Raw genomic sequence first — 16,120 nt, forward strand, 5'->3', positions numbered from 1 at the left:
TTAAATATTTACACTAATCATATAAAATCGATTGTAATATATTCTGCCAAAAATATCGATTATACATTTTGGTGCACAACTATAGTTGACATCCGTGGTTACCATGGCAACTGACAGGTTGTTTGGGGAACCGTAAACAAATGAAACTCGATTGGCAGAATTCAAATGTGCCGATGTCTATCTAGTAATATTGACAAAATACCAAGATTTTAACAAAAATAGTTTATGTATAATGGGATTTGTGAGATATTATTACTGTTTTTTTACGTAAGTATACGACAAAACGGTTATATTTAAAATTAAATTAATAATTTTCCAATCATCAGTTGTATCGACATATTCCTCGTTGCTTAGCGTAAATAATCAATATTTTGACAATGATGGTAGTCACGCTTTTCTGATATTCAAATAAGCTCACGATACCCTTCGAATTTACATTTTATATAGCAATTTGATAGCAAAACATGAAAACTGCGAATATATGAATTTTAATTTTGTATCGATTGCAGAATTTGATTTTACAGTCTCCGCGTAAGTATTTGTGTTGAAAAGAAGTTCTGATGTCACAAAATCAAGGTAAGAAAGAAGACCGGAAGAAAGATGTGGGCCAAAAGCCATTACAAAAGAAGGTCCCTGATAAGAATATGTCAGAGATTGACGAGCACATTCTTAAACGGTTTGAAGTCAAGAAAAGACTGGGGAAAGGTGCTTACGGTATCGTTTGGAAGGCAGTTGATAAAAAGACCAAGGATGTTGTTGCGATTAAGAAGATATTTGACGCTTTCCGGAACCAAACGGATGCTCAGCGGACTTTTAGGGAGATAATTTTCCTTCAGTCCTTCCGTAACCATCCTAACATTGTGAAGCTACATAGTATTCACAGGTAAGCCCTTTATATATAACATATATAGGCAGGAACTACAGAGCACTGTCTATTACAATCTTCACATAATTACTGTTTAGTTTCCATCGAATCTCAGTGATATCCTGTTACTTATGCCCTAGAATATAATGTGTGGTTGAATTTCTTACTTATGACTCCACGGGGCTGGTATGTACTAAGAATAAAAGCCCCTAAAATAAAAGATTAAAAAAAACCACATTGTTGCTTTTTAATTTTTTTTAATTTACCGATTCAACTAAGGCCATGTTTCACAATGTCTGGATAGCCACTATGTATCAGATAACTTTGAATTAAGAACGTAATTTGTATGAATTATCTGTCACATAAGTTTATTGGGCACTTATATGAAGGTGGTGAAACAGGCACTAAGAAAAATAAAAAGATTTTTTCTGCCAGTTTAAATCTGTTGTTTTAATATTTAAAATCTAAACCTAAGTAGGGTAAACTACCCAATTATCAGCACTTTAAGAGTTAGTCCTAATTTAAGTCAATTTATTATTGTGAAAAAAGGCTTTCACCCGTTAAGGTAAATTTTATAGTTATAATATTTAATAAGGAAGACAATAATAAAAGAAAAACATGATTGACCTCTATTCAAGATTATTTAGACAAGTAAGAATAAAAAATGGGTCTGTCACCATTTACTGGCACCATCTCCACCAATTACTAGCATAGAGCAACCCAATTATCAGCACCTCACTATCACTGTTAGGAATTGCATTAAAAAAATTAGTTACATTATTAAAACCTGTTTTAATTTATTTTTTACATAGTTAGTAAGTAGGTAACAAAATAATTACTTATAATCTAATAATACTTTTATCTGTATAAGTCAAGCAAAAAGAAGAGGCTCGGCCGTACCATCCTTTGCTCTAAGCCATTCAGGCCAATTTCGACCGCCTATAACTTCATTGTGGATAAAACAAGAAGCCTGAATTTTCAAATCCTAAGCAGGCATTATACAAACATGGTATATTTGAATTTTCATTAAATTTTAACCATTACTTTAAGAATTATAACATGTTAAAGTTTCGAAATTTTGTCACTGACTGACAGATCATCAAAAGTATAAAGCACTTTTAACAGACATAGAAGCTTAAAATTTTTGAATAATATTAGTATTTAGTACCTATATCAGGGGAAAAATCAAATATTTTGTAAATTCAGTCCAGTTTTTTAGATACATCAACTGCATCAATAACTTTGTAATCCTATAAAAATGTATGGGGTTACAAAGTTATTGATACAGTTACAATTTCATCACACCAATAACTTTGTAAACCCATATAAATGTATGAGATTACAAAGTTATTGATGCAGTTACATTTTATTGTTTAATGAAATCATTGAATCTACAAAAAGAAGTGAGATACCATCAAAAACATTCTGTAAAAAAATCCAAGTCGCGCACCTCATCAGTTTATTATGTACCTACCGTAAAAAAATGTGAGATCCATGTAAGTAATACCAAGTCGGTTATTTTATTTAGTTCCTACTTAAGAGACCTTCTGTCTTAAGTTATAATGTAAATTATCAATCATTCATTTATTTCTTTTACTTGTTTGTTACATTTTTAAATATTAAATTAAAAAGAAAAAAAAAATAAAACATATGTAAATTATTGTTATCATATCAATATTACATTAATTTTACGTTTTAAATAAAATAGATTGACTTGGCCATCGCATGAAAACACAAGTATACCTACTTTTGTTGACATTTCTCGTATTAAATTGTTTAGTCTATTTCATGGCAACGAATTACGATGGTCTATTGCACGATTACGTACGATGGCCAAGTAAATCTCTTTTTTTTAACACCTTTCCGTTCAGATGGTTTTTCAGTAATCAAAATGTCCTGTAATCTGACTGGTGTTAGTAAATATTGTTGATTATCAAGACATAGTAATTACGCACTACTAAAATAATCTCTAAAGTTGTCGTAGCTTGCATACCATCTACAAAATCTCTGCTAATAATACTGGTAATAAAACAAAAAATAAGAAGAGAAAAAATAAATAGAAAGAAATAAGAAGAGATGATGATATTCTAGGGAAACCAATTTATCAGCATGCTTCTGGTCCAATTATCAGCACCATGCTAACATTTGGATTTTGATGGTATAAACTAGTTTTACAAAGCAAAATCAATTCTTTGCATAAGATAAACATAATTTACATTAAAAAATATGAAATTAGTATTTATGTACTTTTTTCCATTTATCATCACCAGTGCTGATAATTTAGAATTTACAAAATATTCGATCCATTTATCAGCACTACCTATTTTACCAATTAATCACCAAAACCTCAAATTCTACTCTTCAGATTATCATCAAAAATTATCTCAAATATCAGAGAAATCAGTAGTTTCAATATTAAATTTGTAAAAGATACGATATATCATAAAATGTAAACACGTGACCTTAACGGCGATCACAAGAAATAGGCAAAAACAGAAGAAACTGCAAGACACAAATGTTTGTTTACATAATTTCCATCAATTTGAGGTCTCAAAGTATGATTTTCCCAATAGCAGGATTCCAAAAACATACATTTATTTATTTATAAGTGTGGAAACCCAAATTAGTAAGTGAAAACCTTAGAATTGGTCGATTTATTCAGAGTGCTGATAATTTGGTGCAGTGCTAGCAATTGGGTAGTTGCCCCTACATACAATATTTCCGTATCTAGATTAGATTTAATGATTTTAATTGCTTAATTAAAAAAAAAACTGTTAGAATTTTGTCTTATTTATTATCGGGAGAGAAATATGGAATATATACTATTGCAATTTATTTTATTTATCCTTGTAGCTAATTACTTTGTTACCTAGGTGCAAAGTAGGTATTTCCTTACTTAATAATAATTATGCCAGCATACAGTTCATAGATAGTGTATGTAGACTCTCAATATAGTTTAAAAATTTGAATATACATAGTTATTTTTACTGCACCTTTTCAAAGTGTCTAATGAAGACATGTGTGTGACATATTTTTTACATAGTATTTGTTGCTTGGCACTACTAAGGGTCAAGTTGATTGAGTTGAGAAAAAAAAATGTAGTACTTAAAGTAGTTAATTTTCTATTTACTAGTACTAGGAAGTATCAAGTTGATATAAGTTTTTAAACTGACATGGTCACTAACACTATTATTAGAACCTATGCTATTTACCATGTTTAACTTAATATTGCAAAAAAAAATGTAATAAATATGTAGTTTAGAGACAGGAATTGTATCAATTAATGGGGTTTCTGTACATAAAAATGGATATTAGCATATTAGGATAGGGGTCTTATTAGACAATGATACTATGTGGTGTACATTTTTTATTATTTTGTTAGATACCATTCTGCTAACTAGAGCGGTAACGTATTTTTGTTCAATTACTATAGCCATCTTAAAATAAATATCCAACAGTTTGTTACCAGCTAATTCTTTATTGGGCGAATAGACGTGGGGTCTACACTAAGCACTATCTGGTAACCTAACAGTATCTTTAGGTGAACTGGACTTAAAACAACACCAGCGCCATCTACGTAGCGCAAAAAATGGTTTAGTAACTGTTTTTCCTTTATAACAGGGCTCTGAACAACCGCGACATATACCTCGGCTTCGAATACATGGAGACCGACCTCCACAACGTGATCAAACGCGGCAACATCCTCAAGGACATACATAAGCGGTACATTATGTATCAGATGCTGAAGGCGACCAAGTACATACATTCAGGCAATGTCATACATCGAGATCAGAAACCTAGTAATGTTTTGATTGATAGCGCTTGCAGGTAAGTTTTTGTTTTTAAATTTTAGGAATTTTCTTACTACTATAGTAGGTTTATTGAAGTATGAGAGCTACTGTTAAATCTATCTACATAAAAAGAAATATTTATACATTTAAAAAGTTTTTTAATAGGAAATAAATGTGCTTCAAGACAGACGCTCACAAAAGAGGAGTGTTAATGCGATTGACCCAAAATTGTTTTTAATTTAAAGGAAAAATAAATACCTAGCTCCACTTGGTAAGCTAAACCTAAGCTAATCGAGTTAAAATATGTACCTACCAATGTTCTATAAACAGGGTGAAGCTAGCAGACTTCGGTCTAGCGAGATCGGTGTCCAGTCTGTACTCGGGCGGAGAGGAAGGTGCTGACCCATGCCTCACTGACTACGTGGCTACGCGCTGGTACAGAGCGCCTGAAATACTCATCGCGAGCAAAAAGTAAGTTAACTATCATTTTTGGAGTTTAATGGCAGGGGCAGCGTAGGATGTCCAGGCACAAGGTGGACAGTAGATCTGATTAAAGTCATAGGCAGGATGTGGGTCGCTTTCAACCGGCCTATCTGGAAGTCATTGTGGGAGGCCTATGTTCAGCAGTGGACGTCTTATGGCTGATATGATGATGATGAATAGTGAGGATATTTATTAGTGGGCGGAATGTCATTGGCGTTGTGTTTCGTTGTGTGAGTGAGGTTACCGGAGGCCCAATTACCCCTCTTCGTGATCTTCTCAATCCCCGAGTCCGCAACAACCCTTAAATTCCTAACCCTCAAAAGGCCAGTAACGCACTAGTTACACCTCTGGTGTTTCGAGTGTCCATGGGCGACGGTGATTACTTACCATCAGGTGATCCGTCTGTTCGTTTACCGGTTTATACCATAAAATATTTTTCGGCAAAGGGTACCAATATCCTAAAACTGCGACCAGCTACTGAAAGATGGACAGAATCCTCTTACTGTTCTCTGATATCTTGCAGCTGATGAAGATGAGCATTAATGATGGGGTTTCCATTACCTTCCAGTTATACTAAAGGCATAGACATGTGGTCCCTGGGCTGCATTCTAGGCGAGATGTTGACTGGGAAGCCGCTGTTCCCTGGCACTTCCACTGTCAACCAGGTCGAGAGGATCATGTCTGCGTTGCCGAAACCTTCGCCTGAGGGTAAGTTAGCAATTAGAAATGTATTAAATTATTTCTTTTTATTATTTTTTTCTGGAGTAATTAGATGTAACCAGTCTTAGGAATAAAGAGAGATGGTGATGAGATGACAGAAGAGAAGAATAGGTACATCTGTCTCCGTCCAGACCTACTCTTCCTGCGGGTGCCATAAGAGTTGACTAAGGCACTCCGTAGTTAACAAAGGCTGTTTTTTATCAGCGTTCTAAGATAAACCTAGACCGTTTAAACTGTGATCCCCAAACAGCTTGTTTAGTATAGTGATTATGATAACTCTCTCTCTTGACTCTTAGGCGTTGTTAATGATGATGTTACAACAAATAGCTAACAAAATTCATTTCCATATAGACATAGCGATAGTATGCAGTGGTTACGGCTCATCCCTGATCAGGGAGCAAGCGAGCAACACTTCAGGAGGCGCATCTCTGACGTCACTCCTGTCTTGTGCTCCGAGAGACGCCGCGGACTTGGTCCAAAGACTGCTCGTCTTCAACCCTGCTAAGAGGCTCAGTGCTGAACGGGCTTTGGACCATGAATATGTTGGCAAGTAAGTGTAACTTGTTGTACAGTACTCCTCGTGGGTCGTGAGATGACCACCCTTCTTGTAGAGTACCTTGTGATAAACATTGCACATCGGCTTTTTGGAATGAGACATTTTTTGTGTGATATTAGTGCTCGTAGCGTGATGTTATTGTAGCTTTTATTGATAAATAGACTATCTAACACAAAGAGATTTTTTAAATTCAAACCAGTAGACCAATAGTAGGTATAAAAATAACGTATTTATAAATATTTTTTTATACGTTGCCCCACACTAAGATTTTCTCCTGTGTCGTGGGTGCGTTTACAAACATACAAGTTCATACACACAAAGAGTTGCTTCGTACGGGACTCGAACCCGCTACCCGTTACGCGGCAGCCAGCTGCCTAGCCACCGTACCGACCTCGACGAGGATGCTCGTGCAGTTTCAGCGTATCCTTGAGAAGTCCGATCAAAGGTCGATGTGCAATATTTAACACCAGATAATGTAGATAGATATTTATTGTGATACCTTTTTTTGTAGCGTATTAAAAACGCAAGATCTGTTTGTTTATTTGTTTGGCTGCTTCGAAATTACTGAACAGTTTTTTATGCAGTTTTCATTACTGGATTGTTTTTAATAAATAATTTATGACTTAACTAAAAATCACTGTTTCACTGTTCACGTAAATTAATGAAGAAAAAAATAAATTAATGGAGAAAAGCTCTACTAGTTTCGAGTCACAGAGGGACTCTTCTTCTTGAGTAGCGTCGCATCTGCGGCGACGTCGTGATTATTAGGTAATTTAGTATGTCTCATGATAGTTATCATAAAACAGATCAATGATCCTCGGCCTAAAATATTAATTTTTAAGTGTAGCTTATGTAGCTAATTTATAAAAAAGCTGTAGGTATAAAGGCAGTGCCGGCGTAAGGGCCACTGACACCCCGGGCGAAAATATTGTGGCGCCCACTTGAGGGAAGCAATATCAAGCGTTAGTAGTAATTTTTAATTTTATTGGCGCCCCCTAGAATTTGTCGTTCTGGGCCATCGGCCCATCACCCCCTAACGCCGGCACTGTATAAAGGTTGTCAGATAACTTGGCAAGATTTTGTTATCATTCTTTTCAAGAAAATTACTTTAAAAATACTAGTACTAATACTCTAAAAATACGCGGACGCGGACGTTCAATGGTCAGCGCAACGTCGCCGTCGCCGCGTCTGCGCACGATGCTTGTGAGGATCAATCCCTGTGCGATTGGCGGAACTTCCTGATTATTAAAAAAAAATTACGTGCCGAATACTATATGATGAAGTTTAATGCAAATAATTTCACCTTTAATGCAAATAATAATGACGTCAGTCTTCATAGTCTACTAATATAAAATTACAAAATTCCAATTAAAAAACCAAAAAATGAAAACATTTATTTCGTGCGTATATCTACCTATTATCTAGCTATTATGCAGTAGGTAAGTAGTAGATAGTACATTTAAATACCTACATAAATATCTCGCCTGGTGGTAATAAAAACAAAATAAAAACAGCATTTCATGAATTGGATTACATTATCAGATCGGATAAAGAAAATAATCAATTACTTACGTTTATTTTCTCGTGCTGTTTATATGTATACAAGTTTCGTTTTCACGATGACTTACAAAAATAAGCAAGATTAACCGATTTCATTGAAATCGCAGAATTAAAGTGACGATGCATAATTACTGGTCTTTAATTTTATTAATCACTGGGGGAATTGCATGTCACACCAGCTAATCGACTTTAGTAAGAATTTTATTAATGAATGCCTCGTTGGTCGAGTGGTCGTAAGTGCGACTGCCGAGCAAGGGTTCTCGAGTTTGATTCCCGGGTAGGGCAAAAAACGCCGTTTTTCGGGTAACTATTCGAAAATTACTCACTAGTCTACGTGAGTCTGGATATTGTGTCCGGTATATGGCAATAGGCTCATCTAGGGGATGAGCCTATTGCTACATGGGACTTATTACATAAATAGTGAAAAGTGGATGTACATTATTCTGTGGCATTACGTGCCGTAATTTGTAACTCTGCCTATCCCTTCTGGGATAAACAGGCGTGGCGACACGATTTATTAATGAACTATTTTTGTTACGTACATAATGCATGCATGTAATCTGATTATATTAATCACTAGTAGGAGGTACTCTTCTCGTGCGTCGTAATATTGCGGCTACACTGTCGCGATAACGCAAACATTCGCGCTGTCCAATCTTGTCAAGTGTACAGTTATGGCTAAACACATGAAGCATGTACAAAGTGGAGATGCCATAATGCAATAAAATTGTGCAATGTAACAAAAAAAAAGCAGCATGGGTCTGTTTTTTTGGCCCAATGACATTATAAGTAGAAAAGTGTAGACAGACAGGGTATCGTCGCGCGATTCCCGTAAAGTGTCACGCATTATGTTAAAGGGAAATTCAGTTATGACATCTACTCTTTGTATTTGCTTCAGAGGAGGTCAGCAGTGGGCTGTTGGTGATGATGATGATGAGTATGATGATATACCTACTTCCAGATTCCACCGCGAGCGTGATGAGCCTACCCTGATGTCAGATGTCCTTCTGCCTTTGAGGGATGACAAGCAGATGTCAGTGGATGACTACAGGAACAAGCTGTACAGCATCATGGCGAAGGGATCCCAGGCCTATGCGGGGCAACATAGGAAAGTGCATTCTAGGTAGGTAATATCCGGAGCTGCGGACTATCTAGCGGGTTTACCGGGGCTCCGGTTCGAAAAACAGGAGTAGGAACGGGGTGGTTTTTAGTCAGTAAGAGTCTGACACTCCCTTTCGCCTCGCCCAAGGCGAGAGAAGCCATTGGATGATTTTCCCCTTCTAAAAAAAGAAATAAAAAAGGTAATACAGTAACGTGTTCTATGCGCCCCGTTACCGTAGCTTCGGTTCAAATCAGGAGTAGGAATGGGGTGGTTTTAAGTGAGCAAGAGGCTGATATTCCTTCCCGCTTCATCCAAAAATGAGAAAACAGTACCCTTATCCTGTACGTACGGGGTCTTAGGTACCACTTACTTTTTCCTTAGGTCATTCTGTAAGGGCTTTAGGTCTTCAACTCGCAGTTGTCGTAAGGGCCGACAATTACTTGGTACTATATTGTTGCTTTCTTTTGAAAACGAAACTGCAACATTTATTAAGATAATAGGTAAATACACATATGTGGTCACGGTACAGGAGCATACATTTGTCACCTTCCCTATTCTTCCTATAGGTGTCATAAGAGTTGACTAAGCAACTATATATTTGGCAGAGACCTCGCTCAACAAAACTCTTTGATAAACCTAACCCTTTTTGTAAATTTCCGTAACTAATCCGTTTAAAATGCATTCCTTGCAGTAACAAAACACATCCTCTACCGACAACCACAAGCAAAAGCAGCAAGAATTTCCACGAAACGGAATTAGCCAAGTCTTACTCGAAGACCAAACACTTGAGTTCTTCAGCAGACACCAAGAGTCGCCCAAAATTACTGAGACCCCAACTAGATAGGCCTTTGAAGGAGCAGAAATCTGAACAGAGCGTCGCAAAACCTCTCAGAGCGACGAAAATCTTTGAACAACGCCACGAATGGGTGGAAAACACAAATTGCCATGGGGACTACTTTCAACCAGTGATGAGACAAAGTCCTTCAGAAACCGGCTTCATGAGTGGAGGTAAGAAAACTTTGCAGCATAGGAGGAATTCCACCTCATTTTCGACTGTCACCATCGGGGGTGATGCGGACTATGGGAGCTGTGGCAAGCTAAGACATGGGGTCATAACAGCCAGTGCCCTCATGGACCTAAGGACTAGCATACGATAGGTAAGCGATCTATCATATAGGTTTGCGAATCTCTTATAACTTGATGTGAATGCTCCAAAAAGTTTGCGGATGAAATTTTAACTGATATGATGACGAATGGTGGTTTTTGATTTTGAAAATTTGTGCTTTGGTTTGTTGTGGGATTTTGGGAAATTGTGTATGAGGTTTGTAAGGAAACGGCTAGTTAGCTTGTCGTTTGTGTCTTGTAGTTCGAGAGGTTTTATTGTCAGCAAGAAACTAAGACCAAAATTGTTGATATTGGAGTGTATAAGGTTCTACTTTATATCTTAACTTAAATTTGATAAATCCCTCATTTTCGTGTTTAAAATTTTTCATTACCTATGTCCGTAACAATATTATCTACGAATAAAGTAGAACTTTATATTCTCTTTTAAAAATCTCTCTCGTCACACAATTATAACTATGAATGCTTCATAGTAATACAACAAGAATCTTATTGGTAGTCGAGAATTTGAGTAATGTGTTCGTAATTTTATAGGCTGTGGCGTAAGAGTGGTTTGTTGGGCGTTTATACTCTGTGGTAAGGTGCTCCCACATTGCCGCCAAAAATGTTTACAAGCATTAGTAAATTATTTTTTTGTTTATGATCTTTTTAATTAATGGTTTTACGAAAATATGTTCAATAATGCGACGGACGTCCACCCACAAGGTAGATCGATGATCTGATAAAGGTAGCAATGAGTCACTGGACTTACTCACCCTCTATTATATTGAATTTATAACACAAGTGGTGAAAAGTGGGTGTACAATGTACATTGTATATTACGTGTCGTAATGTGCATCTCTGCCTACCCCATCGGGGATAAAAGGCGTGACGTTGCAAAATAAGAGTCACTGGATTCAGGTCGCTTTCAACCAGCAGATCTGGAACTCATTGGGGAAGGCCTATCATCGGAGGTGGACGTCTCGTGGCTGATATTATGAAGATTATTAGTAAACATTTTTAACAGTGATGTGGGGGCACCGTATTTATGATTTGCCCTGTTTTTGTAACGAGTTTTTATAGTCGAAATATCTTTTATTGTGTACCTAACCAGTCTTTACTTTTCGCTTCGAAGGAGTCGTAACAAAAGTAATACATGTCTGATTTCAACTTTGGGAAACTATTTTACGTCGTAGTCCGAGCATCAATAATAGTCAACACGGCTTTAATCAGTATATTGAATTGTTTGTTAAATTACCCTTAAATATGTACTGTTAAAGGACAGATAATGCGTCCATTTCTGTTCTCCACTCAAAAAACGGCGGGAAACAATCACTAATGTCACTTTGAAGTGAAAAGTTTAGACTTGCATTATTAAAAAAAAAACTGACACCTCTACATGGTTATGGTTTTTGTTTATGGTCATATTATTATATTCCATTCAGCCTGTGTTACGATGTCTAGTCAATTTTGTTGGATTTTTGTTTAAAAGTTGAGTTTTATTTTGAATGAAATGTTTTCAGTCCGTCCATTTTTAAGACTATGTTTGGGCGTTTTAGATATCGGCAGATATTATTAGGCTTACTTTAAATTACATATATTATCTACTGATTCGTAGCTAAATGGGGCACTAGTTGGGTTTTTAAGTCTGATTGTTACTCATGATCCACGATTGAAAGAAAAGTTATTGTGTTGATCGAAATTCTTAATTCTCTCACAACGATATTTGTCGAAATACTCGCCTCCAAAACTAAAGAAATTGGTGAATATGAAAAGGGTTGTATTTTCATCATCATGGTAAACGAGCATTATCGAAGCTCCTTTTTTGGGAGTGGACATTCTTAAAACATATTGCACACGTAAGTGAACTAACGAAACAATGTAAACAAGAATTGTATTGTGAACCTGATTGAAAATAAGTTACCTATGGAGTTTCTTGCTTCTTTTCCTGTTCTTACGTATGTAAGTCGATAATATCTGCCGATAAAGCCACTAGATTTGATGTTAATTATAAATAAATAAATAAAATGTTAGTTAATATTTTAGGCTTAAATGTGTTGTTTTAAAATTAAACAGTATTCTAGATATTCAACCTAGAGTTTGTATAAAATTATCTGAAATATTTCTTCGCATTGCTGCTCAAATAGTGTCCTTTTTATGGGCCTTATTATCTTATTAGACAAAATAGTAAAGTTCCTCAATATAAAACAAAGAATTTCTACTTAATTACACTATTATATAACTCTCATCGATATCCGTGATTTTGCAATTTAATTATTCTATTTTTTTTGTGCTACCTATGGCACTATTTGAGCGATACATGGTGCGATGAAAAAAAAACCCGATTTTATATGTTTACCTATAACACTAATTACAAATATTATGTAAAGTTACACTGCCATGGTTATATACTATAGTACTGAAATATATAATTATACAACAGACAATTAAATAGAAAATTCTAAGTAGAAAGGTATAGTTTACTATTAAATACACACCTCCTACATGTATGAAGTTCACAATGTATATGAATAGTGAAAATTGAAGTACCTAACTGTATACATACCGATCGAGCGTGGACCCGTAGGATTTTCTTTTGAGTGGAAAAATCATCCAAATACTTCTCCCGCCTTGAACGAGGCGAGAGAGTGTCAGACTCTTACTGACTAAAACCACCCTGTTCCTACTCCTGCTTTTCGCGCCGGAGCCCCGGTAAACCCGCTAGGTAGTCCGCAGCTCCAGATCCGGCGTCAGCCCTACTGGGCCCCTCAGTGGTCCAATGACTACTTATCCCTTAAACTAGATAACATTAATACGGTTTTTCCTGCAATATGGCTTTAACCTAAATAGCAACGGATTAATTATAGACAACCATCGCCCTAGTCATGGGCGCTGCTAATTCTTTTGATGCCGCTGCCGCTGTCACTCTGTGGCTTGTCACACGCAGTTGGACACGCGTCTCGCGGCATCCTCCTGTGTTCTGGCGCCATAGGCACTTGCCTAGTTTACCGTAGAGGTACAACTCTGGACCTTAAAAGTACAGGCTTTTAAATTTCCCTCGCCCAGACCCCTGGTATATATTAAAGTTACTTATGTTTGTGGCAAAAGTTTCAATAAAATTCTATTACTCATTTGTCCTAAATTAAATGTATTTAATATAGTATTACTAGACGATAAATTTAACTATCTCAAACAAAGATTTGCTCAGATTTTTAGAGAATAAAACTTGCATACAAAGTGACCTTATATTTGTAATGGCAATACTGTAGAACCTCTGTAAGTCGAACTTGGTTTTTTTATACTACTGATGACAATGGCGCTTTGCCTTACTTCTAAAATCAATCTAAATTTTAAGACAGATTGTAAAATTTCGACGCATTGTACGCATTCCGTATGACGTCATTGGTACGCATAGCATGTAGGCGTTGCCGACGAGCGGTCCGTACGATGCGGATCAGTGGACGCAGTTGTATGAGTTTCTATACAAGACAAACTAAAATCCGTTGCGTGCGATACGTACGATGCGGGCCTGTGGACGATTACCTTTAAACAGGTTCAGTGAAAGAAATGAGATCATTTTTTCGAATTACTTACCGAGGTTCTACAGTATAAATAAAGAATGTACAATTTTAACGTAAAATCTTCATAAATGATCGAAGTGTAAACACGATTGGATTGTGTTCAATGATTTTATTTTAATAGTTTCTGCACGTACCTTTTAAAAACTTCGTAAATTCAATGCAATATAATATTGTTTTTGCAATATCGATAAATAATTTTAACTTTGTCTTGACGAGTTTGGTGGTTATTTTTACCCTTTTAGGCTCCGTTCACACAGACCGGCTCGGAGAGGAAAGCAAATTTTTATCACGTTGAAAATAGCTTTACGTATTTGTATTAAGGTTTATTTTTTTAATGTGCCCTGTTTTTGTCATTAAGCCTCGTATTCATGGTAAACATTTTGCTTAGCAACAGTTGATCAACGTTGTTGATGAATAGCGAGAATGCTGCTGGAAACTTTGTTTAAACTAATATAAACTGATGTTTTCGCTCGCCGAGCGTCAACTCTGCAGCATGGCGGGATCAACTCCGCAACACAAGTGTTGCCCGCAACATGTTTATGCAACCATGTTGCTAAACAAAATGTTTACCATGAATACAAGCCTTTAAACATGCTTGACGGCGCTTGGTGTGAAATAATAAACGGAGCTGACCGGCTCCGATCGCGTGCTCTTTCTTGCTCGCGCAGCCGATCGGCTTCGGCTTCAGGCGGTCTATGTGAAATAGTTGGCGACTCCACTATGAAGCAAGTATAACAGCTCACACATAGGGCCCACTTAGTTTTAAGTCAAATTTCCGTGGTGCTTGGCGACTGGGCTTCTCCCAGTTGTGGAGTCTCTTTGTGCCTTAAGGCTTAAGTCATTCTGTCTCCTGCATTAAATTCACCGAGGGAACTGGAAACTATCGTTTTCTTTTCTTCTCCTCTAATAATATTTTCTGATTTATTTCGTTGCGGGATCCAAGACAGTCATTCATGTCCCTGGGATGCGCCGGACTTCAATGTTCCGGTGTTTTCATGTTTGTATCTACTGTAGATCCTGGCTTACAGGAGTTGCAGCGGTATGGGAGGTTGTGGCGGGCTTGTCCCTTTAAAAAGACTCCGCTTTGACCGACTCCAACGGTACATGATCCGGTTTGTGTGAAAAGAAAAATCCGCGCCGATGCTTTCCGAGCCGGTCTTCGTGAACGGACCCATACTTGTAAGGGTAAATAATGATACCCTGTTGGGGTAATTTCGAATCCTTGTTTAACGTTGTACGTGCAGAAATATTGGCAACTTCGAGCTATGTCTGTGACGTAGCCTAATTACTCTTGGTTGGTATAGTGTGTTTTTGTATATCGTATTTTACATGACGAATAAACGATTGTATGTGATGTCTTATTTGTTTTATTTTGGCTAATTTAATTTATCCTTGTTCTATGCACAGACTAAATAAATAATAAAAACTAAGACTAAAATATTTACATCTTAAAACTATAGATATATAATAAAATTATAAGAAACATAAAAAAAAAAACGGAAAATGAATTAAAACTAACTTAGAGCGTCGAAGAAACAGTCCTCATCGGAGTTGTGAGGTATGGTTTGGTTAATTTAATTTATCCTATGACAAGTTTGTTGTTCTAATGGTTGCAAGTCACAACTGCAACTGTTAGGCTAGCCGCACACACTCAATAATATTGTCAATGCAAGATTGTCAATATCTTCATCAATAAAATGATCCCCGCACACTACACAATATTATTGTCAATTTTTCATTGTAAAATCTGACTCAGTCGATCCGCAGCTAGATTCATGTGCGCACGTTGAACATAATGGAAAGAAAGAAATAAGTCGTTGCATTGAGTATTGCATTAATTTTACTAACTAAAAAAAGGCAATCAAGAAAGAAACGATGGATTAAGGACTGGATGAGAAAAAAAAAGCTACGAGTGAATTTGTGAATTTTTTTATTTCTTTTTTCGATTTGTGAATCTTCTTTAATTCTTTCCGAAATTTGTTCGTAGGGAATTAATTTTTCTCTTTACGTCTTCTCTTGTACTATTTGGTTTGATTTTTTTATAAATCTCGAGCAACTTATCAAGCGCATTATTTTTCTTAACTGTATCACGATATGCTTTGCAGAATGTATTCCATAATTCTGGATAAGTTTCCCATGTTTTAATAAATTCTGGCAAATAGTGTTTTTCCGTAAGGGTACTATCAACACTATTTTCGCTTTGGATACTGTTTTCGTCTTCCATTTTGAACAAATAACACGAACGTCCGCCTGCCTTGAAATCTTTTCCTCAACTAAAATATTGCCGCGCGCCCGCACACGTCAATATGATTGACAATACCCCTGCCTCCCCCGATATTGACGTGACAAAATCAGAATTTC

The 16,120-nt window shown here is 36.4% G+C and overlaps 1 protein-coding gene across 1 annotated transcript; it reads left to right on the plus strand.

Moving 5' to 3' along the window:
• The first annotated feature begins 67 nt into the window (after positions 1-67).
• LOC118277455 (mitogen-activated protein kinase 15) lies at positions 68-10,542 on the plus strand. The gene is made up of 8 exons (XM_035596242.2): positions 68-267; positions 510-883; positions 4,487-4,693; positions 4,987-5,127; positions 5,708-5,847; positions 6,211-6,409; positions 8,937-9,098; positions 9,769-10,542. Exons 2-8 carry the CDS (start codon positions 561-563, stop codon positions 10,232-10,234), a joined length of 1,638 nt encoding a protein of 545 aa, XP_035452135.1. The 5' UTR covers positions 68-267; positions 510-560; the 3' UTR covers positions 10,235-10,542.
• Positions 10,543-16,120: the final 5,578 nt, after the last annotated feature.

This window comes from Spodoptera frugiperda, chromosome 10, assembly GCF_023101765.2.
Source record: "Spodoptera frugiperda isolate SF20-4 chromosome 10, AGI-APGP_CSIRO_Sfru_2.0, whole genome shotgun sequence".
Taxonomy (NCBI): domain Eukaryota; kingdom Metazoa; phylum Arthropoda; class Insecta; order Lepidoptera; family Noctuidae; genus Spodoptera; species Spodoptera frugiperda.

Coding starts and splice junctions, on each gene's coding strand:
- LOC118277455 (XM_035596242.2), top strand. CDS start 561: ATGTCACAAAATCAAGGTAAGAAAGAAGACCGGAAGAAAGATGTGGGC. Junction 884..4,486: donor AAGCTACATAGTATTCACAG/GTAAGCCCTTTA, acceptor CCTTTATAACAG/GGCTCTGAACAACCGCGACA. Junction 6,410..8,936: donor GACCATGAATATGTTGGCAA/GTAAGTGTAACT, acceptor ACCTACTTCCAG/ATTCCACCGCGAGCGTGATG.